Source organism: Ischnura elegans, chromosome 1 (assembly GCF_921293095.1).
Source record: "Ischnura elegans chromosome 1, ioIscEleg1.1, whole genome shotgun sequence".
NCBI classification, from domain to species: domain Eukaryota; kingdom Metazoa; phylum Arthropoda; class Insecta; order Odonata; family Coenagrionidae; genus Ischnura; species Ischnura elegans.
The window spans coordinates 123,042,601-123,069,566 of record NC_060246.1 but is presented as its reverse complement, the minus strand read 5'-3'; the positions used below and the strand labels follow the sequence as shown (position 1 = coordinate 123,069,566).

Here is a 26,966-nt window from a genome sequence, read left to right as displayed (position 1 = left end):
TTAATTATAATTTTCTTCAAATTTTATAAGAATAGCTAATACTAGTAAAGTAGTAAAATTGTCCATCCCAATCTACTTGAGAGAAAATTTGTGCCACTGAAGTGGTACCATGCATAGCTATATGTTTGGCGCTGTACTATCTATTCACTATCTTCGTCATACAATCTCTATTTTTAGGTGACTCTTATCATTCTCTGATGTATTCATTCTTCTTGCTAATGTCACGCAAAGATTCCTGATTTTTCACTCGGTTTCTGTAATCTTTCAGGGTCACATTCCACCATATTTCGCTTTCTTCATATAACGTAATAAGTTTTTTTGTCTCCAAGTCCGACCATTTGTAACTACTTTGCAAAAGGGGATTTTCCATCCTTTTCCCTTCATCCATCAACAAAACAACATGACACAAAATACAAACAAAAAACAACAAATTACAGGAGACTCGAGAAACAACACAACTGCACTTCAGCCCAACTTCCGCAAAAGTGTCGGGAAATATCTCCCGCGGTTTGATCAGGCGACAGTGCGAGCGCGAGAAATTGCTAGAGCTAAGTTTCATGTTTAGACCTGCGAGTCGAAGTGTCAGACACTCCGCCGCCCAGCTCGCGACACTGCTCGCGACAACTGTCGCGACACTGCTCGCCGACCCGTTTACACTTGCAATTTTGACTGTCAGACAGTAAACTCGCGCAATTTCTCGCAAGTGTAAACCTAGCTTAAGTAGTGAGCCACTTTAATCACTCTTGTTCTTGTTGTAGAAAGGTCGCATCGGGCAGCTATTGGCATTTTTGTAACTTTCCTGGCTAACCATTGACAACGGCGCACAATGAGAAGAACTGACAGAGGATGTGACACAAATTAAGTCGAATCTCCTGTCAGAGTAGAAACGTATACATATTTAAACTCTCAAACGTGCATGTGAAAGTGTGTAATATGTAGACGTTGTAAGGGGGAGGTTGGGGGAGGCTGTTGCGTCGTGGATGCGCTGGGGAGGTCGCGTGGAGAGAGTGGGGTGACACCTTTGGCGCCGCGGTGCGAGCGAAGCGTGGGTGCTGGGCATGTGGAAGGGGAGGGAAGGGCCTCGCGATTCCCTCATTTGGTCCTATAGTCCAAGAGAAGAGCCGCTGTCATCCGTCTCGGCTCAGTGACGTGGCCACATGTGCCTGCGTGCCACATGTGGTAGAGGATATCGCAATCGGCGATCACCTGCCTCTTCTCCGCAATCGTTAACACATTTATGACAGTTCTCAGTAAAGGTAAATACGAGGAAAAAGGAAATTTGTTCGTTTGCGGCGTTGTCCACTCTTCAATCCTTTAAAATACGATTCCTAATTCAATGAATTTTGTATTGATTTTTTTATATTCATGAGTAATTGGCACGACTTTTTTTTAAGGATTTCAGTAGTGTTTTATTACAAGCCATCTCGGAAAAAATGGTCGGTGGGGATTTTTTTTCTATTTATACCATCCAAAAAGTGAGAGCTGATGTTTATATCGGAATAATCAATTGTTAATACAGGTTAAATAATATTTCCACGAGATTTCTAATTCAATGTAATTTAAATTTCCATTGGATTGAATTTGAACACCTCTGATTACTTATTTCGGCATAAAAAATGTTAACACAACTTTTTTTGATGCCTAAAAATTGTTGTACCGAGATCATTTTGAACCTCTGTTGAAGAGAAAGTATTATGTTTTCCTTTAGTTTCCTTGTAATTTAGTCTAAAGATGTGTTTATTTTCTGTTATTATTCTTTTTTAACTACGCCTAATAATTTGTTTTAGTCTTTGTAGGATGCTAATGCACGTATTCATCAAAATGTATGCATATTTACAAGTTACTAACGTCACACTCACTGTACGTGACTAGAGTGTAGTATCGCTTGTTCAATATTTTCTGGTACGATGACGCTTTTAGTGCCTTGACACACTCTGCGAACAGATGGTCGAGCTGCCTAAATACTTGATTACACCGATATTTGTCCATGAGAAATGAACATTATTTCCCCTTCTTGTATATTCTGCCGATACTTCCACTATAAGTTCTCCTGCCGAGCATTCCATTTTTGTGCGCAGAAATATTGATGCAAGGTTGAGGATGTGCAGCTGGAAGGCGAATCCAGCCTGTTCGAGAGACTGCGAAGGCGCCCTTGAAAATGTTTTGGTCCAGCCAGGGAGTGGAGTGGGAAGGACGGGATTTTATGGGGAAACGGGAGGATGTCATTACTTAACGATCTGTGGTCTTTTGGGTGGGTGAAATATCTCTCTTTCTCTCCCTGTTCGGAGGGATTGTGGAGGGGATAGTGGAGACGGGAGGTGGAGGGAAGCCCTCGACTATTTTCGAGCGTGGTAACATAAAAGGGAGCCCTTCATCGCAGATTCCACTTCTCTCCCTCCATTCCTAAGGTGGGGTAGGCGCCCCTCGAGTCTGCATCCCACCTTGCCAATTCCGAGATCTGGAAACACCTCTCCTCCATCTCCTGCGCCTGAATCCACGCGAACCCTCACCTTTCTCCACACATTCTCGCCTTAGTCCACCATACCTCACTCGTACCTATTCTCTGTCATCATCGTAATAGTAAATAACAAACATATTGTACTGTCCACAATCTTACTTTTCTTGCGGAACGTTTCAGCAAGTTTTCCAACTTGAGATGTCCTAATTGAAGCGTTGAAACGCGTCGAAATGGAATTTAGGTTGTGAAAAGTGTAACAACTTTTTTATTATTATTGATTCCAATTCCACAGTATACCACCTGTGTCTTTCGAGGAGTGTGCTTGCACTCCAACCTCTCTTTAGCATTCGCCACCTTCGCTTAGATTTCCCCTAGAGAGAGAAAGAGAGAGCGTCCGTAGTCTTCGCAGTTTCCTTGAGTGAGGTGGAAGTGGAGGAATGTCGGCCGTCTATTTCTGTGACACTTTGGCATAATGTCGTCGGAATCCTCCCCTTTGATGTGCGATGCCTTGTTGCGTGTGCGCTTGTTGGTCTAGGGAGGGCGTGTGACGGACACGGCAGTTCCGGTTCCGTGGCGAGAGGCGCGTGTTTTTCTTGGTCGATCCTCGGCGGCGGGTTTGTTTCGGTCCGCCCTTTGTTTTGGTTTCAGTGCCACGGAGTGTTCCCCACCCCCGCGGGCGGCGCCTTTCTCGCCTCTGAGAGTGTCGCGCTGGAATCCTTGGCCCACACCGACCGCCCCCTCGTGGTCGAACTTATTTTTTCATTGAATTTCCGTCGTCGAGGAAAAGGACGACGGTGACGTACGAGTTTTTTCAATAGACCCACAGGTTGGTGCTTCGGGGCGGTTGTTGAAGGATACGTCAACACGTTAAGGACGTAACTTTCTTGGAAAAGTAAAGATTTTTTTCTAAAAATTACAAATTTAACTTTGGCTTTATCAATGAATAGATACTTTTGTCACGACTCTGATATCACCATTTATTTTTATCATCTGGAGAAGTCACTATCTGGTATTGGCTTCTTCAGGTTGTAAAACCATGTAGAAAACGCGGGTTTTGACAAATGCGTCGGTAATCAGCTTAGTGAACCATTACGGAGTTAAAATTTTTAATTCTGATACGATGAGGTTCCGCTTCGTGAAGTCTCATATTTTTAGGATTCAATATCGAATATTTTGAAGTATTATTTTTGTGCTTACTTAGTGATTTTTATTGCCGCCAAAATAGCGAAATGAATCCTATAGCACATTTAAATTCAATGTATTTTCAACGAAAAGTGATGCAAATGGGGCCAAAGACACTCTCTACACTAACCTAGACGCGAAAACAGCAGCTATCGCACCTTTAACCTGTGCCCTATGAAATTTTAGGTGATAGATAGTCTTACGGGAGTGGTTCTCCTCCTTCTTTCCCTTCGTGCGTCTTTACGATTTGACACATTTTCCGCTTGTTTTCCTGACCCATATTCATTTCCCCCGCAGTTATGCGCGCGGAGAGACGCTGGTAATCTGCGGAAGCCTGAAAGAGTTACGACCCGTTTTTTCTCGGCGGAAGAAGAACAGTCTGCTCTTTCTTTCCTTCGGGAAACGGCAGGAGCACTTAGGATGAGCACTGCTCCAGAGAAGAGAAATTAGTCGAGATGGATCCAGCCTGTTTGCCTCGGCGGGTATTATTTTCAATCCTTCATTCTTTAGCCAAAGGCTACGCCAAAGGGTGCGCTGTATCGTATTACCTTACACTTTCAATACGGATCCATCACCGCTATTCGTTGCGTATTTTTGTGCTGTCTCTTAGGAAAATGAGATGAATCGTATGGTTAGTCCAATTTTTTTCCTGCAGTAGTTTGCGGAACTGATTGCGTATTGCGGTCTGAGTGAGCCTGTGCCACTGATTGTCGTATTAAGGCCACGTAATTCCAGGAGACTATTGCAAGTGCATTAAATTATTTGGAAGCAGGAATAGATCCGAGCTCCAGCGAGAATTCCCGAAGTCAGCGGGTCCAGACAGAGCCAACAAGTGGTCGGTCGCCTTGATTTAGCCCTCTTTTAGGAATGTTCCCCAGAACTCTGTGTGCACCGTGCAGTGTCTACCTCCTTTTGAAGAAAAGTACAAGATTCGCGGGATGGCATATATTCTCGTGCATTTACTTCCTAGTCGGCGGGTAAATCGCTCTAGCACTTGCAAGTCGTCGGTAATGTATAAGGGCATGCAGGTGGATTTCTCTTTTGATTCTTTCCGAAGGAGGAAGCGGACGAAATGGAGGTTACAAAGCGGGGGAGAAAGTCGGAGGGCATAAAGGAATCGAAGCCTTTTGCATCGTCGTATCTCAGCTAACTCCGCGAAGGCTGCGTCGCCTAGTTGCCAGGCCTACTCGTTAAGTGTTCTGGTGGTGGCGTGCCCATGATATGCTCGTGAGAAAGAATGCGAGAGCTAGGAGGTATGTGTATTATACGGCGAATGACACATTTTATTCTCGGCTTCACCACTGTATTTTTGCCCACCCTAAGTGAAAGTGCTCGTTATAGTTGGTAAAAAAGGAGAGGCTGTTTTATGAGCTCCAATTACACCTCGATAAAAATCTCCTTATTTTTCCATGCAATTCGTATTATTCGAGTTAATGGCCATATCGAACTTCAAAGAAATTGTTCGGTATTCCATATGCGTTACAACTCACTTTATGGAATGTACCTCCAGTATTTTTACCGCACTTGGGGCATATTTATCGTTTTCTAGTAAATATGCATGGGTGATCTAAAAATTTAGTAAATTCATAAATTAACCAATGAAAATTCCATTCTTTGGGGAAGCAAATCAACACTTAAGCATATGGTAAAAAAACAACCACAACTTTTTCTTATTTTCCCAACGATCTTAGGCAAAGAAATATCTAGGTGATATTTATAAGATAAATTATTATATTGCGTCATTCTCGTTGTCAGTCTATTATCTACTTCGTCCTGTTTCGAAGATGATCTCATTAATACGATATATTTTATCAATGCTATTTTATATAGTGAATGTCTTCCACTTATTAATGTTAGGTTATCTGGAAAAAGGTGAGCATCTCATCCCATCTCTCACTTAAGGATTTTAATATTTTTCTCTTCGTATCCCTATGCTTAAAATAAACCTTGCATTTCCTACCAGGTCATCCCGTATTTGATTCCTTTGGAACATTTACAAAATATACCAGTTATATTTTAAATGCCTCGATCAATAGTCTGCAAATGAGAGTTGCTAGGACATGATAAGGATTTGTTTTAACTCAGTAGAGGCTTTCATTTAAACATAATGCTTTAAGTTTTAAGCTCTTATTTTGTGTTTCTTTTAATACCAGCGACTGTCTCTTTTTTCATATGGAGCACTGCGGTAGCATTCCATTCGTTTTCAAGCTACGACTATTCATGGCCTCATTTGTTGACACGTCTCTTCTTTGAAAACCCCTCTTCAAATGACGTAGGTCGTGTGCGAGGATTTATGTGCATTAAGCCCTTGGTAAGGAAAATTAAAATTTATGAGCATTATTTTATTTTTATTCAGTTATTTAATGTGAGTGTGCTCAGAATGTCAGGCCATGCACTTCTATGGAGGAGCGATGTTTCCGAAGGCCCGCTTTAATGTCCAATATCGATCAAGAGGGATGCCACCCTACCAGTCGCCATGCAATCAATAGCGCATGTTGTGTTGCTGCTCTTTGCGCCTCTGATGTTTGGTCTCAAAGTTTTGCCTCCACAATGTATACGCATGGGTTGTAATTATTATCTTCCTCTCATGCAGTGCTTAACCCGTTCCATTCTTCCTCTTTAAATTTCCCCTTGGTCTTCTTTACACTTTGCCATGTTAAGGTTATCTATGAGTATATATTCTTTCGGTTATCTCCTGCCTGTGTCGTCTGATATGTGGTGTGTACCATTTTAGAGTAAACTAAAATGCCCGTTTTTTGGAACCTAGTTCTGTTTGATCTGTATAGTTGTGCTTTTTCCTTTAGGCTCACAATCAGCTGTGCATCTTCGAAGACGCTTCTCCTGCGTTTTGACTTGGTATTACGTTCCGACATTCAATCGCCGTCAGATAATTGTGTTTTAAATGAACAACACGCCATTGAATATATAATGAGTATAATCCAGCTGTTCTTATGATTGCTAAACCATTTTATGAAATTTAGGCTATTGAAGGGGAATGTTATTCATGTGTAAGACGTGATGTGCTGGTTTGTACAATTAATTAAAATGCTCTTGTATGGAGTAGGTCGTGTGCATATCTTTGATCTGACCCAATCTCAGTCATTACCTCGCTGAATTTTTCCTCTATTTAGTTCATCCTCACCGGTGTGCCCCAATGAATCTTAGGGTTAGTGGTACAGATCATTTTTTTTTATTTTACGAGAATCGTAAAATTCTGTGCGCCATACGGTTGATTACACTTTACTGTCCTCCATAAATTGTTTTCATGAACAAAATAGACCCTACTTTTGCCGAGTGAACGTGGCCATTCATCGAAGAAATGTAACTACCACTCTTACAAATATATATATACTGAAGAATCTTGTGGCTTGGCTTTCTCGGTGTTATTACCACTCTAATTTATGTGGGCATTAAATGCATGATTGAATGTGGAGAATGCAGAGAAAGCATCTAGGGAGAAATGCGCTTACATTATAGTTCGTGCTCCGCGGAGGATTCTCTGGGTCTTTGTCTACCTGCGATGCGCAAAAAGTAACTGGATTTTATTTTTCCCACTTTGATTACGTCTTGCTGACCAGGACAAGGAAACTGAACTCTTGAACTATCCCTCCAGGTAGAAGGGTGAAAATTATCACTCGACGGGAATGGCGTAAAAAAAATGTCCTCAGGTTAGCATTTCGGTGGGTTTAGAGTCAACGGTCCCATTTTCCTATTATGGGAATCGTTTTTATGGGTCTTCCGTCAATCCCGAATCCACCGTCGCCGCGCTGAGCTTTCTGCTTTCCATATGGCCAGCACGGGGGTTGCAAGCAGGAGCGCCGCTCCTTCCTTCTGCCGCGCCATCATCCCACTGATGCCGCTCCCCGAAATGGACGAGCGGCGCAGAATGTGCCCCGATGCCCTCGCCGCTGAGGGTGCCGAGGAATTGTTTATCGCGCTAATTTTAAGCTGACGTTGCCGGGCGGAAGCGATGCTGCGGTGTTCGACACACCCTCGAAGCGCGCTTCTCTCTCACGTCGCTGCTGTTTGCGGATCGCGGTTTGTCCACTATACTTCTAAAGCGATGCGTATCGTCAGGGATATCATACGGTGCGATCAGTAATTTTGGGATATCAGTACTCGGCGGTGTATTTATATTTCACTCACAATGGGTTCGTTCAACAAATTTAAAAAATGCCGATTGTTGTATTTTGAAATATAATGAGAGGAGTCGGGTTAGCGGCGAAAAATCGACGGTCTCACCATTTGATGATAATAATAATAATAATTTATTCTCTCCTACATTTTGTACATCTGAATACAAAAATAACAAGGGAAGGAGCTTTAGGTGGTCTCCAAGACCATAGGACCAGAATTGAGCCATCAAATAACAAAATGTATGCCAATAAAAAAATAATAATGCAGTAAATGATACAAGAGTGTTTTAAATAATCAACATCAAAATAAATTTTCAATTTCGTAGATAAGTTGTCGTTACGAACTCCTGCTTACGAGGTGGTCTCCGCTACCCCTACTCCTCGCGCTTATGCATCATGTCGTTCATTGCTGCTTACACACTGGTGAGCTATTCTTTCCCTCAGTCAGCAGGTCTCCACAATCGAGTGAATAAACCTGAGCTGTAATGACGTCATCAGATCATGAAAAGTGGGGGGGGGGGGGCTTTTACGTAAATTTATTGTAAATTTATGAAGAAATTTCTAGATGAGGAATATTTTCCTCCTCGTAACTTATCTTTCAATCTGCCGAATTCTTTTCATGAAATACGATTTTTAGTCAGAGAAAATGACCCCATTGAATATAATTTTTAACAACATTCATATTTTCGTGGTATAGATTTCATCTATTATTAATTAATAAATCTGATATTAATTAATTAAAATTAAAATATTCTAGATTAATAATTTTTATTATTATTATTATTATTTTACAGAAAGGCCAAATAATCAGTTACTTTTTCTTGTCCGAACACGAGTTCTGAATTTAATTTTTCTAAAGATGTTTCATTTATTAGGATCAAAAGTATATCTTCGGCTCCTCAAAGAAAAATCTTTATAGTTTTTTTCGATCTAAGAACGTAAGAGTTCGGATCTTAATTCCTTTCCTCTTTAATGAGGGCGTGCTCCTTTTTGAGACCATAACATGTCGTCTCTGCGTACGAAATGTTTTGACTCTTTTTTACGATGCTCCAGCTACACGAATCGTTTTCCTTTTAATTGTTCCCATGGCATTGCTGTGTCTCCGTGTGTTTTTCGCTACCGGCCTCACCCACTCGTTAATTGCTGTTCTCCGGATGCTCATCGGAAATTTTCTCCCCCCCCCCCCTTCCCACCCCTCGCTGTTTTCAATCTCATGGCATCTGAGGACCGACCTACAAAAAAAAACTCCCGTGCTCTATTCGAACGTTGAATTTTACGATACGACCGAGAACTTTCACAAAACTACTACAATGGTACACTTACGGCGTCCACACAGATTCTGGAGATTTAGATCCCTGTACTGGTGGATCACTTGTTGTGATGGATCTGGGTAGGAAATTATAAGAATATTTTGGAATATCTGGAGTAGATAAAGAGACAGGGAGTCGAGGGAGCGTGTGCTCTGCGGCTAGACGATAAATAGGGTTGAAAAGAGCAAGTATCATGAAGATAGTATGGAGTGAGAGAGGGTGATACATAATTTTGCAATCCTAGTATTGGTATGTTGCAGCAATCCATCTCGCCCTCTCTCGAGCTAGTTCTTTTATCTCCCTTAGGCTTTTCTTCACTGTATCCTTCTTGATCTGCCTTTGGTCTTGTTATGTGGACTTTTTCATCAGTTTTTCCTTCCATATAGTGAGAGGCCTTCCTAAAAGTGAACTGAATGTGTTCAGACGTATCTTGGTGGAACTACATGAATACGCATAGAAAATAAAAATACTTGGTATGTTTCACGTATGGAATTATTGTGTGGATTATACTCTGTAATTTTATTTTACTCGCCCTATGAGGAGGAAGAGAAAGAAGGAAAAAAATACATGTGGAGAAAGAAAATACATGGGATATGGGAAACGCGGGTTAAAGAGTGGCACTTGACTGTCACCTTCCATGTGAACCTACCTACATTGATAGAATCCAGCCAATAATAATTGGCTACTCCATACGGGGGCTGTGTATGGTATTGTAGTGGATTTTCTTTGTGTACTGACATCCTCTCTACTGAGGGCTTTCATGCTCCGTCGCCATCCTCTGCTCTACAGCCTACCGCACCTATCGAGCGCAAAAAACTTGGCGGTCCATTGGCCGCTATCGCGTCGCCACCGCCGCAGCCAACGTCTGGGGCACTGCCGCGTCCCGTCTCTTTGTCGCTCGCACTCGCCGTTGCATTTATGGATGGATACCGGGAAGGCCGAGGGAAACCAGATCGAGCCCCGGTGCTCTCCGGCGCGCGAGAGTGAAATTCCACGTCAGGCGGGAGAGAGTCGGCCGTCTTCACGATAGCGGGACGTCCACGGAACAGGGTAGGGGGAATGCTGGCATTATGGTGACTATTCCTCCTGAATCCTTCATAGGGTTGCTATGGGGCTTCATAGGGTTTATACGAAGCAAGTGTCATTTTCGATAAAATCATCATATTTTCTCTTCCAATGCGCTGACAACCGTCGCCATCGCCATATTAAGTTTTACGTTATAGTTTATGTACATGGGTTTTTAAACTGTACAAATATTTTTAGGCTCTGATTGCGTCGTAAAATTGTGTAGTAAAATATATATTACGGCTACGTTATAAATTTGAGTTTTTATTGAGTCAATGCATCAAATTAATGACAGCAATAATACCCACTGGCACTTATACATTCTATTTGATGAATTATCAACAAGTGAATGCTGCAACTGAAGTAGAGGTACCTACGTTAGCTGAATGTAAAAGTGGCGCCTCAGCGGATGGGAGGGGGTGTTGTGCTCGCAGTATGGTTACTATTCCTCTTTCCTCCTTCATGGGGTTGTACTGTTACGCAAAGTAAATTTCATTTGCAGAAAAAGTTGCGTCAAATGCGTTTCTGTTGACCGTCGCCATTTTTGCCCTTTATAGGGTTTTGTAATTAAAACTCTGAAAACATTTGTGGGCTCCAATTGCGAAGCATGCACATATTTAGATATGTCTAACTCCTACGCTGCACATATATTTCAGTTCGACACGATACTTGTATTAAGTGCGTCATTGCATGGAAGTAATGATAAAAAATAATGAAAGTGGGAAACTCACCGTTTTACTTTTTTGAGTTACTATCCATTGAATGCTTCAACTGAAAGTAGATTGAATAAAAACTGGTGCTATGATAGAGTTATATAGGTAGACAAAAATGTGTATTTTCATGAAAATATTTAGTTCCTTATACTTCAGTTTTGTATGACAAAAATTTATCGAAAACATTTGTTTTGATTTCTACTGTCGCAGCAGAATCCCCTCAACTCTAGCTGTCTCCGGCCATTCTTCCGAGATCTCTTCCTTCCCCCGCGTAACGGAAAGGGAAATACATTGACGGGTCGAGAAAGTCTCCGTTGAATAGCTCTCCAAGTCCGTCTCGTGATGGGGGAGAGGGACGCATGCCTACGTGCTCCCTCCCCCTATCTGTCTCCCCCTCTCTCTGCCGTTGTTCCCCATGTCCCCTGCAACCCCCTCTAGAGAGGGCCTCGCGTAACATTTTCCCTAATTAACGATCGGAATTCCTTCGGTTGACAACCCATGTCGGCCATCTCATTGAGCAAAGGGTCTCACGCATGTCCCGAGACGGAATTCATAACAGCATCTCATATAATAGTTTTCCTCGTTTTGCGGCAAATCACATCCTCCGCTGCGTCGGAAATGAAGAAAGGTCGGTCGGCAAGGTCTCCATCGTCCAAGACATCAGTCTGCTTGTCAAAATCCAATTAAGCGTTGTCGTGTGCATGGGTCTTGATCGGCGCCGAATTTCATTCTCCAAGTATAGAATCGCTTAAAAGTCGAGCTTCCCGTTTTTTTCCGCTGCGTTTACTACTAAGCGGCTAATTATAGCTTTGATGATAATCCATTCGTGTCACAGTGGCGAAAATAACTAGCCACTCAACCTCGCGCGAGGTTTTTCATTCGCTTTTGAGGGCGGGAAGAACGTTCCGTCACTAATTAAGAGAACTGATTATGTTCTCATCCGCAGTATGGGATACTAAATACATTTGAAGAATTGGTTTCAATATTTTTTGCTAGTTTCATCCTATTATATTATTCGATCCTTAAGTTCGTAAATTACTCTCCTATGTAATTCTGCTCATCTTCGCGCGAATACCTTTGATTGCTATTCTGTTTCATATTCGGACAGAATTGGTAGATAGATGTCAGGAGATATTTCCACAAAGAAAATATTTTTAATAGTAGGTATAAAGTGAACAATAGGCTCATCAGCAACCACTGCATCAACTAAATTTTTGCTATGTTTCCACGAAAACATTTGAAATCGGTAGGATGAAATTTTATTTTGTGAGTGATATAATTTTTATTGTCTCCGAAGGCTGAAATCTGTGTAAGTGATCAATGGACTTGATACAGATCAGAACCCATATTACCGGTCAGTTATTATTACTGTTGCTTCCTCCGTCACCATTCAGCGCGGATTTCTATAACCGTCTATCGAAAAAAGGATAATAATAAGGTGATATACTGTCTAGGAAATTCGATTTGAAATGCAATGGCTTGGTGGTGTGACTTACAGTATACCTAACCATCAATTGGAAATTCCTAGTTCGGATCCCAGACTCAACAAAAGAATTTACGAAGATACTACGCAGGAGACTTAATGAGAATAAAAGAATTGTTTTCTGAGAATTTCTGCCTTTGCTACGTATATCGCTGCACCTGAGCGCGTGGCTGCGTAGTCACTTGCATTATGCAGTGCTTTTGAAATAATTTGTCACCGTCATTGCGCAAAGTAGTTGCTTCAAAGGGCCGAAAACAGGGCGTGTGCAAACTAGCGTTAAGACCGCGCGGCACTTTGATTGAGCTCGTAAACGCGAAACTAGTATTTTGCCTGTGTAAGTTACGTTCTCCTTTGTGCAATGAGCCGAAAGACTTCCTTTTCAGCTGTGCGTTGAATCAACCTTGCGCACTCAAAGCATCTAGGTCCGGAAGTGTGAGAAGGTATGCACCTCCCAGTCGCAGTGACCTGATTAAATGTTAACAAATGATTACGGAAGACACCGCTCTATTGGCGGAGGGGCCTACAAGGCTGAGTAGTTTTCTGACCTTGACCGTCAGGGTGAAATCATCGGAGGCGATTTTGCGTAGCTATTGTCTCTGAGAGTTTTCTTCGCAATTGTTAAACTGCTTTAGTAATCTCTGGTCTGTTCCTTTACAAGCATTTATTTGAATTGTATGCATTTATGTAAACTGCTCAACTGTTTACTTTGAAACTGAAGTTTACTTTGTCATCTCCGTCTCTCACCCTCTCGGCTATGTTGGTAAATGTTTGCATTGGATATGTGTTATCATTGGCGGATTTATGTCGCAAATATTTTTTAGCTTTTTAAATGAATAATTTGTTCAAATTTTAAACCAATTCTTAGTTACATACAATTTGAGTACTTTGTTTTTAGTGATACTTAATAAGGTAATTTTTTGCCTAAGCAGACGTAATGAGAAAAACTATATTTATTTTTTTAATGGCATGACAATGATTTTTTGGCTTTTCCTTCCAATTGGCGTCACATATCTTGAGTGGAATAGCATTTTGTTAGGTTTTTAAGAGATCTCTACCTGCATAATGTACACGTGTATATACTTGTGTCCCACTTGATACGTCCGTGCATCTTTCACAGGGTGGATAATGCTTTATAGGTTGTCTCCGTCGATCGACAATGGGTATAGGTATGTGTATTTGAGGGAAAAATAATTCACTGGCAAGATCGCTGAAAATGCTACGACTTAAAAAAAATAACTCTCCAATTCGAAGGGAGCTTTCTATCCCGAAGGTGGAGGGGGGGGGGAAACCCTTCATCTTTGTGACACCTGACGGAGACTCCCAACTTCCCTTGAATTGTCTCTTTGAATTTACTAATGTCCTGTGTTGACAATGCCGAGCTTCGTTTCTTCTTCTTCCGCGAATTCCCCCAGGAATAGACTCACTTATCTAGCCGCCCCCTCACTCGTTTGCTCCCCAGGCTATTTCCGTGGCAGCCAGCTAATGCGCTTTTAAGTTCAGCGGGCGCTCGCTCTCAGAGAGGCCCGGCATCATAGAGGGCACACCCTTGCAACACTCCCTTCGGAGAGGAGGATGCGTGTGCGGGAGGGATGTGCAATCCATCACATCGGAGCATTCCCCGGCCTTTTTGGGCACCCCGCTGTGTGTGCGGGGGGGGGGGGGGGCGTGTGCACGAGCGTGCCAAAGTCTCAACCCCAACCCCTCTCCATCTTCTCTCCCCCACCCTGTTCGGCACACCCACTCACCCACCTCGGGGAGGGAAGGAAGAATCACGAAAAATTCCTCCCTCCTCGTGCTGTATCCTTTCTTCCCCACCCTCCACAGTTGCGTATAGACAGGTATTTTCACTTAGCTCACGTCAACGAATAGGCCATAGCCAGAAAAAAATATCGGTGGGTTCATTTGGAGGAGAACACCTAATCCCGTTAATACCTAAGAATTTCGGGGTGGTTTGAACCTCCAGACCCCCGCTCGGGTATACTTTGGATACCAATCTTAGGATAATTTACCATGGTACCATGGATATGATTAAATGCAACATAATCAATGTAAATGTCGAGGTAGCGTGTATACTAGCGTGCCAAAGACTCGACGCTCGCTACGGCCTTTTTCGAAAATGTCGCAAATCTTCATTCAGTGCGGTAACGAAGAGTTACATATATATATAATTCATTACATAACACATACATCGTTACATAAAATATATACTATTGTACTCGTAAGTTATAAACATTTCACTCTTGATATTACGAAAAATTCTGTGGGGCAAATGACGTTTGCCTCTACCGGGATTTGAACCCGGACTACCCGAATTCACGTCAGGTGCTAATACCAAGTAAGCTGCTGGTCCTTATTGGCTTAAGCACCATCTGTAGTTTAAGGCAGTTGTATCCAAATACAGCTTAACTTATCGTAGCCGGTAACATTCCCTACATAAAACCATTCTCAAGATAATTGACCACGGGCATGATTTATTGCAAAATTAGCGATGTAAATGATGAGGTAGCGTGTGTGCAAGCGTGCCAAAGAAGACCCGAAGTCGACCTTCCCGACTCTCATCCCACTGTGCTACGCACCCACGCATCCTGTCTCCGAAGAAGAAGGGAAAAAAGAATCCTCTCCCCCTCTTCTGCAACCCCACTCCCCTTCGCAGACGCCCACCACCACTACAGGGTGAATCGCAGCTGAACATTTCGCCGGTTCGGCAGAAGGTGGCGCGTGGCCTTCACTGCCTCTCCTCTCTCCACACGACTGCTGCCTCCGTCGACCGCCGCTTCGCCAGTTGGTGGCGGGCAGTCTCCGCAGACGCACGCGGAACACGAAGCACGAGAGAGAGAGAGGACTCCGGAGATAGAGCGCACATACCGCAAGAAGAGGGAGGAGTTGGGACTCCCGACGAGTTCCGCGAGTAGCGCCCGCGGAGGAGCGAGGGAACCGACCGGGACCCGAACCTCTTGGCTCTCGGCTGTTGAGAGAGCGAAACGGTACATCGAGTTTGTCGGACGGAAGCGCCTTGCGGTGGTGGGGATAGAAGGGGTCAGCGGCGGACGCGTTGTTGGGGGCCACGGATACCGTGTCGCGCGCGGCCCAGAGAGAGGCCCGCGGCGGGAAATTCTTCAGTTCGGCCTGCAGAGATACGGGCTCGCAGGATTCCTCCGACAGAGAGGAGGAAGAAGAAGAACAGAAGGAGGAACACGCGGTTGCCTTCTCAACTCCCGTTCCAGCGGAAATAGGTGAAGGATTCCTCCGTTGTCTGTTTAATAGAATAATTTGGAACATGCTTCGTGTATCTCTTTCGTTGTCGCCTAATGCCGGAAAAAAGTAGTCGAATTGGTGGCCATGTAGAGAAATGGAGCATGTTTTTGTTCGTGTGTGAGTGTTATAGGGAGAGTGATGGAGAAAGAATGGTTCCTAAGGATTAAATAGTCGTCCCATTTCTAAACTCAATCACCGATTATTTCTATGTGGAGTTTTGTAATTTGAATCCCTACGGAAACGTTCGAGCCGTCTGTTTTACGTCTCCTGGTCGATCCCTCCCCCGGACACGTGTCTCTGCTTGGATGTTTGTGCTTTTGTGTGTGTGTGCTTTTTTATTTTTTTTAAAGCTGCTCGTATTCGTGCGCTTTAATGCCGTCCGATCGCCTGAGAATTACTATCGATCGCGGTGTCGTGTTTTTTTTTACATTTCGCATCGTGAGTTAGTGAACCTGTGAATTTGTGTGTGTGTGTGCGTGCCTGTGTGTTTTCCCATCCGCGTGCCGAAGGATTTTGCTGCAGCCAGGAGTCTTAATTTTGTTTTTGTTATTATCGATCGATTGGGTGGATTCCGGTCGCTGGAAATGGGATGACTATAACTGCCGTGTGCACGGTCGCTTTCTCTCTCTCCCCCCACCCTTTGATTCTCTCTCCCTCTTTCTCTATCTCTCTACCTCGCTCGCAGCCGCTCTTCCGCGTTCCACGGGGATTGTGATTGCCAGGCCGGAGTTACGCGCGCGTGTGGATTTGCATTCATAACCGACTCGCAAAGGTTTCGTCCGTCATCACCACCACCAGGTTGGACGCTACATACGCTTTCGGTGCATCCAAAAAATAACCTCCCGGTTGGTCTTTGGTTCCGGCAAAAAAAAATGTTTCAGTCCATGCATCTGCCCATCTGGGAATATTCACGAGTGTGTGCTCATTTCTTGAAAGCATATTCGTATAATTTCAATACGGATTTTAACTAACATGTGGCCAAGAGATTATTTGATGAGTCGTTGTGCCGGCATCTCATGGGAATACTGATACACATAAACCGCCGTTGAGAAGTATGAATCCTGAGCTCCTAATTGAAATGCGGAATTCCATAGTGAATTATTACTAACGTTTAGTACTCTTTCGTGTTATTCTTTCGGGTTTTGTGTTTTATTGTCGTCGCGGATTGGCCGAATTTCATCTTCAGTCGCTTTTATTTTCATAAATGGTCCGGGTAAAAATTACCCATTGTGGTATGGAGAAATTTTGTTGGATTGATTCTTTCTTCGGGTGTGTAATTTTGTGAAATGCCTGGGATATATTTTAAGCATCATGTATAAGTAAATGTTTGGCGGAATCCTAGAATATTCGTGCTCCTGTGATTACTAGAATAACTGTCGATTTGTGAATGCTGGCTAACAAGTTTGGAACAATCGTGAATGAAGGAATATCATTTCTGTATGTCAGTGAAAATCAATTTCTGGAGAGTGAAATCTTATTTTATCTTAAGATATTGGTGGAATACACGATGAGTTCGCGTATCGTTCTATCTGTTCCGTACTTACATTTTCGTTTTAAGGTTACGTGATAGTCCTCGCGAGTTCTCTTTCTAGGTATTAGCATTGAAATCTCCGATCAAATTTTGGTCCCGTCCGTCGTAGAACGGGAATTTTCCTTTGCCCGTATGATGGGTTTCAGATTCACATAAGGACTTTTATCTTTTCTCCTCAAAGTTGGACGCGGGAATTAAATTGACTGGCGAAGTTTGCCGGCCGTAGTTTTTATACCTATGGAGTGGCAAACATTGGGGCTCTTATTTGAAGCGAAACTAATGTAAGAGTTGATTTCAGGGATGATAGATTTCTTAATTTAAATGATGATCAAAATGGACTATTATTAGTTTTTGGATTTAGTTACTTTTGGTTAAAACTTACATTTAAACGTCTGGATATAACTATTGTCTTCCGATGGGGGCTAGTCATCATCTATTTATTCTGCAAGATTTTTCAGGCTTGTTCTGATGGAACCTATATTTTCTCTGCATCATTGCTATGGTATGATCTTATTTCACTCTCTTGTTTCATATTACAAATTCTTCACCTGATGTATCTTTCCTGAATAGCAAGCACATGGCTATTCTTAAGCCTCGGGTGCTTGTAGATCAATTTCTATTTTCTCTAACACTACATGCAGTGGCCGCTTTGAACCAGGACCTTACCCTTGCGTTATTTTTGGCCCTAGTACACTTAGAGGTGCTGACGCACCGATTGCCTCTTTGATCTAGAGGTAACCTTTCAGCAATATTCGGTCAATACACCATCATCTAGGTTATGGTTCATGCGTCACTGCAAGGATGCAATAGTTAATGAAAATACTCGTTACAGCCTGAGGATAATTTCGTTGGAGGAGATATTCGCAAAGAGAACAACTCAGAATTCCGGGAATGAAGCCCGTGCCTTAGACAAATAAATGATTAACCCGAGACCCCCCGAGAGATATCCCTGTGTGTCCGAGGAAGTGGAATAGGCCAGCGAAAACACCGCCGAGAGTCCAACGATCGCTTGTCTTGGCTTTAGCGAATAAGAGGGTCTTGCCGCGTGTGATTTCTTCCCGAATCCACAGTTAGAGTATACATGAGGGAATACTTACTTGCTTTGTATGCCCGAAGTGTTGGTTCAATTTCTCATTCGTGTTTGGTTTGCCATATAGTATATAATCTGGCGCTTTAGGCAATAATCCATTCCGATTTCCCGTAATAGAAATCCTTGGGGGTAACGATTAGTCCGTGGATACTTACATATACATCGTCGTCCCAGCGCGCGAAATCTATGTTAGTGAAGTTTCCGATTGCGTGAGCAATTATTACTGCAGTTCTACCGGGAAATTATGTAGTGGACCATCAGCATCATCGTTTTTAGCATGTTTTTTATTGGGCTTTTTGGCTCCTTGTTTGGAGGCGAAAACGTGTGTGTCAGCATTCCAATCCTGTTCGTCCTTCTTTCCGCCTTGAGAAATTAGTCATCCATAAACCATCCAGTCCCGTTGGAAACGTGTAACTTTTCCTTGACCTTAAATCAGGATTGCTACATAGGCTTTTTTCTTCCTCCCACGTAAGAATTTTCGCAGGTACGTCATGAGGATTCCCCCAAGACGACGAAAAGAGTAAGTTGGATTCGAACTGGAGAATTTGGCGCGTCGGGGCACATACGGCAAGCCGTTAGCTCGAGGTCTACCGGCCCGCGGCCCAGGTTGAAGGAGTGTCAGTGTGCTTGCTGGTCGCGTACGATGCCTTCTTATGTCAACAGCAGGGGTCCGGCACCTGCCCCGCGAATAGTAACAATAACCGTATCGCCTCCTAAATACCCTTGCCCATTGTCATCCTGTAGACACTGTGGATTGTGGATGGGATCTCCCGGGGAGTTGAGAACATTTCTGTGTTTATAAACTCATTGGGTAAAGAATGCCCTTTTTCATCCCTCGTCTAGCTGGCAATTTTCGCCCGGAGGCAAGCAGACCTCCTCCTGCTTGAGTGGACAGCCAGTCCGGTACACTATAATACATTTTTACACTATAATACATAACAGTACACTTTTTTATAGCCTTGCAGTGGTTTAGATCAATGGTTTCTCACGCGTAGAAACTTGCGGGTCTCTTAATATGAAATTAAATATACGGACGGCCTCACTGTATAAGCTGTACTTAACCCTTCCTCGTTACTTAATCATAAGGTGTTTCAGTACAACAGTTTTTAGGGCACAAAGGGAATTTCTTTAGGCACGTATTTACCTCATTATCAGCCTTACAGCGTCACTCAATCAAAATCCCTTTTGCTTGCAATTTTTTTACTTTTTCTTACACCTCCATTTGAGGTACTCTGCCCAGGCTCTCGGGGACCACCGCTTGGTAATTCTTGGGATAAGAGATGTTATGCACCCCATATTTTCGATAAATTTGTACGGGAAGATCATAAATATCAAGTTTTTTCGGTTTGTGGACCATCGAAAGGAAGTGTAAGCATCCCTCTTATGTATCCATATCAATTATGTGACGTTTTCACTACGATTTTTAACTCGAGATTGTTTACCGTGTTGATAGTTCTGATAACAGAAGAATTTGACGGGCGAAGGAAGGTAGAACGAATAAGCATAATATACCTACGCGTACTGGGAACAGGGCATGGTAGTAACCCTTTTCTAAGACCGTGGTAGTAAGACACTCTCGCCGTCTCCCGCCGTAGTAGCCCGGAGCTGCCTCTCACTTGAGTCACAGCTCCTTAAAATGTCACCGGAAGGTTTAGAGGGAAGGGAAGGTAAGGGAAGGTGTTTTTTGTGGGGGAGAGGGTTTATTCACGCGACCTTGCGGGCCTCACCTGATCACCGGCGGCTGCGGCGGCTTGAAAAGCCCCCCAAGGAACACGCTGAGATGCCGCAGGGCGGCGCGACTTGCTTATCTCCGCCAAAAGAGTTTTTTTTTTGTTTCCCAATCCCAGCGGCTTTTGTTCAGAAAGGCACAGAAAGGTGGCGGCTTTCTTGGATGGCGAATGCCTGAAGAATTGTTTTATCTCTGAGTAACCTGTCTGCGATTGATTGACCGTCGCGGAATCTTGCGTTTAAAGTTCCTTTTCAATTCATGTTCCTTTTTCGTACTTAGCATTTGTTATGGCAAGTCCTCAAATTCTATATATTTATAGTATTTTCTTTTTTTTCTTCGTTTAAGTAATTTTTTAAAATTTTAATGAAGTTTTTGCGGGATGAGAATGTTTGCGTGACACATTTTTTAGTTTTTTCAACTGTTCGTTCTGCACTATATTTTTTCGACGTAAAGTGGCAACGCATTGTGGAAATTTTCTCGGAATGAATATCGAAATGAAAACATCTGTGCTCGCGTCGAATTTCAGTTCAGAACCGGATAAATTTTCCAAACTGTTAGTGTTCCTGCCGGTGGATTACTAGCAATCGAATTTATGATTGAAATTACCTGAGTCTTTACTTCATTTTCAAATTAAATCTCGGCGTTTGCGGATAATTTTGATAATTACATACATATTAATTTCCCGCTTTTTTCTCAAGTCTCCTCATTATTTGTCCGGCAATTTACTCCCTAATACTTGAGCTGTTACTTGTTCGTTCTGTATCATAGGTGTAGTGCTCGTTTGTTCGATGCCTTAGAAATGATTCAAGTTATTCCCCGAGAAATTTTGGTGTTGGAAAAAAGACAATGCGATGCTGGCTTAAAATGCATCATAAAGTATTAACTGTAATGCGGCTAGCTTTTGCCAAGAAACCTGCTGTCTACTCATTCTTACTTAAAAATACTTTCAATAAAAAATGACGAAGTCTTTGCATTTTTAAAGAAAGATTCTTGAGTAAAAATTGCGTCAGTCAAATTTTTATTTAAGTGTATTTGCGAATTTAAAAGAGCTATGAGTTTACGGGGTTGGAATTGGAATCTCTAGATGCATTTGTTATATCACCCTACTAAGATGATCAGAAAATATTTTTTTTATTCAACCACCGATGCCAAAATAGCGCATTTTTTTGCTTTGCTGCTAATATTCTTCGTTATAATATTACTTCTTGCTGTTGCACTACCAGATGACAAGTTCGTGCTATGGTGGAATGAGACTTGCCTTTGCGGTGTTCAAGAATTTCTAAGCATTCGAATTAAGGATAAATTAAGTTGACCTTCAATTTGGCTGACTAAAGAATCCACTGGTTTATTTTCATTTCAAGCCTAATTCAAGTTTTGAATTCATGATAAATAGTCTGATTTCTGAGTTCTTACTGTTACTAATTCATTCCCTATTATCTTCTCATTGCAGGACTTAGACCGAGTGGGGTATAGTATAGTCATCCCTGGAGAGGGCTCCAAACGAGCCTTCCTGAAGCCATGAGAGGCTGCCTCTCACCAGATACTGCCCTCGGATGACCTGAGTATTCTTTAAAAAGAAAGCATCTTAGTGGCCTTTAGTCACACAAAATTTCAGAAATGCCTGTCACTGCAAAGGAAAACATGGACCCACCTCACAGAAAGGTTGGTTGTTAATAATATTGGTGCAGACTTTCCAATTTGGAATACAATCATATTTCCATTCTTTCCCTGACTAATCCTGAATTCGGCTCTGTAAACCTGTTATTATCTATTACATGCTAGTGTTATGATTTTATGTGAAGATTAATCTGCATCCTACCTCAAAAATGCATATCAAAGTACGTGTTTCATAATCACATTTTTGACCCATAACAGCAAGAATAGCATTTGCCGAGCCCCAAAAGTAAGCAAAATCATTACCTACCCCCTCCCAATGGGATGCTTATTCAATATTTGAACTTATTATTGATTAATCAAGTCAAATTAATGAAATTACTGTTGATAATTATGTTTACATTGTCTCTAGTATACTACGTGAGCTACCACTCCCCTTTTTTATAATTTGTATTTTTCAAATCATATCATCTATTTTTCCATTTATTATTCTTTAGGAATGAAATCACTGGTAATGACGTGTATAATGTGACATGTTATGTGGAATGGAAGAGGGATGTGGAATGTGTGTTCATTATGTTGCTTTTATAGTTATCTCTACATTCAAATCTGGCTTGGTAACTTTAAACAAAAATATGGAATTGTATAATCATAGTACGTAATGTTGCTTGTTTGACCTATTCCTTCTAGGACTCCACCGGTGGTGGAGGAGGACTTGAGTTTGTTACCACTCGCTTTCCAACAGCGGCAACAGCACCGCGCGTTTCAGTCAATCCACTACAGTTTGTCAAAGTAGCTCCTCCAAAGTTGTTTGTTCCTCCTGCTGGAGGTTTACCATCAGCTGCGGAGAGAGAGAAGGAAGAAAAAGAGAGGCGGAGGAAATTGAGCCAGGCAGCTGAGGAAGATTGGCAAGCGGTAAGTGATCACATTTGCTATTTGCCTCCATCCTTGGGGTTGAATATTAATGTTTAGGTATTGGAATATTTTATTTTACTTTCTTTGCTTATGAATTGAATTTTTTTCCACTTAGAATTTGGATAATTGGAAGAGTAGTCGGCTAAAACGTGTGGAGCATATTGTGGAAAGGGTAGAGGAAGTCCGTAGGGTGGAACAGGAAGATTCTGTATGGTCTATTACTGGCAGGAGGAAGAGCAAGACCTTCAATGAGATGATGGAAGAAAGGTGAGTGGTATTTCATTTCACAATTTTGCCTTAGCATGTAAACTTGAGTGATCCACCAATGCTGTTACTTTGATTCAAAATAGTTTCGCTACATTATAGCAATCTTTGAACAGAATGTCAGATTTCTAAGCCAAAATTTTGAAAGACTTATGAAGGGCACTAGAACATCTGATTGAGAGAAACAGAGAGTAAGGATGGGTTATTTTTCTTCCCTGTGAGATAAGGAAATTTGCTTAGGTTTTTGTCAGGAATGTATGGGACTTGTGAAGGCATGGGAAAAGCAAAATGTATAATTCAAAATGGATGTCTTCATGATTTTGTTGGATCCAAGTCCTGACTTTCAGATAGTGTGAAGTATGTGTTATACAGCTTTAACATATTTTGGTGGGACCATGAGAAAAGCTGTTTGAGAATTAAAGGTTGGAGGTACGGTAAATTGAAGAGATATTTGAATATTTTAGAGGAAAATGTATTACAAAAGTAAGCTAGAGTATTAGGTGACTAGGATTTATTGGTATTATAGGCGATCAGAATTGATACCATGCAGAGGAATGACACTGTAGAAGACTTGAACTTGTGGTAGAGTTTACTCAATCCTTATTTCAAAATGCCTTATCATATACGTCGATTGATTGATTATTTGCAATTAGCTATATATTTTATTGAAATATTTGTAATTTCTCTACATCATTGGTACTATCTGTTTCTGAATATTGTTTTCTTTATCTAATGGTAAACAGTATGTACTTCGTTTTGTACCTTTTGCAATAATGATTTATTTTCCTCAGGAGCTCTCGAGGTGTGCGCAAAACAAGCCTTGGCCTTCTTGGTCTTTCATATCCTGCCGATGATGATGATGGTGGGGATGTTTTCTCCTCGGGCACATCAGGGGGTGATAGTGGCTGTGCCACTTCTAAAGAGCCGCAAGACTGGGGCACAGGCAGTGATCGTGGAACGAGTGCCACTTCCAGCCTCAGTGGGCTTGACAGTGGAGGACAATTGGTAGGTGCATTTTGTACCCTATCTTTTATGCTGTTTTTTCTTGGAAAACATGTTTTCCTATGCAAATATTTTTCTGGATGTGAACGTATAAAAAAGTCATGTTTCTCTGTTCAAGAAAATGGTTCAATCCTACTTTTTATGATACCATTTGAAGTGATACAGTGATGAATGCAAAATGACAATGAGGTGGAATGTGCATTTTTAATCAATCATTTCTCATTCTCTTTGAAAAACTAAGTATATAAAAAAGTAATTAAATTTTTGATACTTCTGACAATCATTGTAATGGGATAGTGGAAAACTACTTTGAAGAATGAAAATTACTTTAAAAGTAACTATTTTGGTATTTTAAGTATTTGAAGTTCATTAATGTGATTCAGTAATTTAATTAAAATTATATCCCCTTTTCTTTATAAGTGTTATGTGTTATTCGTAGCACTACAGCCATAGTAGTTAGCATAATTGGTAATCATTATATTTTCTACGTACTCCTCTGTCACAAAAAATTCTTTGGGGTAATTATAATCATTTTTAATACTTATAGTTTGTAATGCCTAAGTAAATGTAGAAAAACTAAAAAGTGTATTTATTCTCTTTCAGAGTGAAGCTGAAACAGAGAAAGAGGCTCCCGCTGTCAAAGAAAATGGTACAAAGGCCGAGGATAATAACAACAATAATGATAGGGGTAATAACGGAAATGAAGGAGACAATGGTAACCATGGTGAGGGTCCCGAGGAAGAAATCTACACGTATGAGAGGGCCATTCAGGAATATGTCAATTACACAGAGAGGAGAAATAGTGGTGGAGTAGCTGTAATGGAGCGAAAGAATGGTGAAGTGACTGCTACTCTCCCTGATGTGAGAAATGGGGTTTCTGATGGCCCGTCATCTCCAAAGAAGCAAAGCAATGGGCCGTCTACGTTTGAGTCTGTGAAAAACTCTGTACAGTCTTGGACTGTTGATGAGGAAGCTGAGGATGGATCTGGGGAAACTGAAGAGGAGACGGAGGAGGAAGTATTGAGGTGTGCCATTATTTCTGCTCCGTACAAGAATAATTTAGAAAAAATTTCCTCGTATTGATAAGTATCGTAAATTATAATTTTTGCTAATTTATGAGGTGTGCAATAGTTGGTATTTTATGTTGAAAGAGACTTGGGCTCACACTTGAAGGTGGGCAGCAAGTTGTGCTGTTATGAATCAAATTCAATATTTTTATACTTCCGTGAATGAGTGAAATCCTATACCCTCAGCTGCTTATTCTCTTTAATGATAGAATCACTCTTTTCACAGCAGGAATTTATTTTGTTGAAGAATGAATAATGTGTCTTTGTGATGAGTCGGTGTAGGTCAGCAATCATGATATTGAATCCCATGTCATTTTAGACTTGTCACAAAGTGAACTACTTGAATATCCAGTTATCTTTTCATGCTTTGGCAATCTGAATTTCCTATATTCATTTTAAATTCAGAACTCATTTCTGTGATAGCCTTAGGAAAAATTTAATGCTTCTAAATATCCAAATATCAAATTTGTTCTGTGTATTCCATAATGTCACTGTTGATTTCTAAATATCAAAGTGTAATTGGCCCTCCATGTCATCAATTGAAGCCCAATAATATTGTCAGAATTAATGTCTTATAAGCATGATGTAAAATAAGGTTCAAAGGTGCTTGCAAGTGGTTTTTTTAGGGCACTTGCAATAGTAAAACTCAAAAGTATGGGCAAAATTTGAGATTTTTTAGTTAAGCCCCATTGGATGTAATTGCATATCTGTGATAGTTTCATCCTTCATGGTTTCTGTTGAAGGTAGGCACAACGAGGAATTTAGATTATCTTACTGTGGCGTAGTATTAGCTACTAGTCTCGTGGTGTTTAAAAAAATTTATTTGTGTTTTGTTTTGGCAATTGAACAGCCATACGCTTTTCATCTCTGATATGGTTCCTAGCCATGGCTGAGCAGATAGAATTAATGAAGCCCATGGAAAATTATATATATCTGTTTTGATTTATGTATGTAGTTTACTTTAAGATATTTAAAGAATCTTATGTAGTACTTGTTGAAAGAGATGAAACTAAGCTTCTCTCATTTGAGTGGAGTGAGTATCTGAAATGGTATGCAAGGAGAAATTTTCCTAGCCATTAAGTAATTTTGCAATAGAATTTTAGATTCATGTTAGAGTTTAGTAGTTACTGAATGGATAAGGATGCTTTTTGTTCAGTAGTTCTTGAGGAAGTCGATATAGCCTTGCAATTTATTGCAACCACAATAATTTAATAAAACATTTCATCGAGCTAAAACTGTATTCATATGTTAAAATCCTTTATTGGTATGTACTTGTTATTCCAGGTTTTCATTTACTGTTAGAATATTGTAAATGAAAAATGGCTTCTTTTTGAGAAGATTAAGTTATTTCTAGTCTTAAAAACAAATTTCTCTACATATTTCATTCTGCATTGTGAAAAGGTATTTTCCATTACATGAAACCCTGAAATTCTATCAACAAAACCTCTGGAAGATAAAGAGCACTTTCTCAGGATGTTCATTCTTCTCTCATGATAGAGATTGGTTCATGTTTTATTGTATAAATCAAAAGAACCTAAAATCAGAATGTTTAAAACAGCATGCCTAGGCCTAGTTCCACCCCTCTTTTTCTCTATGGTGTTGCCCAAACACTGAACAATAGCTAGCAAGTGCTAAGATCTCAATAAGGGAAGATGTGTAAATTTCCACTTTTAAAAAGCCAAATTTCTGCTGAATTGGTCCTTTGGTCTATACATATTTCAATGATTTCTTAACGCCATAACCTCAGATGATCACATAAATTGATTTCTTGTCATAGAAATACCATAGTCCTATGGAAAGGGTCTACTCTTTTTCTGTGTAACAACATTGTCTTTTTTGGAAATGGTGGTGGTGCTTAATCATTTGGCATGGTTTGGTTGTACATTTTGTATCATCGTAGTACTCTTTTTATTCAAACCCAGCCCCTTGCAGTACCTACTAGCCCAGAATTCAATTGGTTTTTATTCTATGATGTATTTTCATCTTTTGTTTTGCGCATATTGGATGTTGAAATCATGATTTTTTTTAGACCCAATCAATTTGTAACTGACTGCATTCTATGAATATGTAACTGCATATGCATGAACACATTGACTGGCATCTTAAAATTCCAGTATTTTAGTAAAAAATATGTTGAACCACTGAGAAGCAT

At 41.2% G+C, this 26,966-nt stretch overlaps 1 protein-coding gene across 4 annotated transcripts in view; it reads left to right on the top strand.

Annotated features, from left to right (window-relative positions):
• Positions 1 to 26,966, top strand: part of LOC124169138 (mediator of DNA damage checkpoint protein 1) — a 406,870-nt gene that overhangs the window by 357,142 nt on the left and 22,762 nt on the right. For 3 of the 4 annotated variants that reach the window (XM_046547646.1, XM_046547654.1, XM_046547669.1), the window contains 5 exons: positions 21,403 to 21,614; positions 22,257 to 22,481; positions 22,597 to 22,748; positions 23,537 to 23,750; positions 24,351 to 24,772. In XM_046547646.1, the coding sequence (XP_046403602.1) occupies positions 21,570 to 21,614; positions 22,257 to 22,481; positions 22,597 to 22,748; positions 23,537 to 23,750; positions 24,351 to 24,772 (1,058 nt within the window). In that variant the 5' untranslated portion in view covers positions 21,403 to 21,569. Of the gene's footprint in view, positions 1 to 15,079; positions 15,581 to 21,402; positions 21,615 to 22,256; positions 22,482 to 22,596; positions 22,749 to 23,536; positions 23,751 to 24,350; positions 24,773 to 26,966 lie in introns of those variants that run through there. The other variant, XM_046547661.1, reaches the window with a different exon arrangement.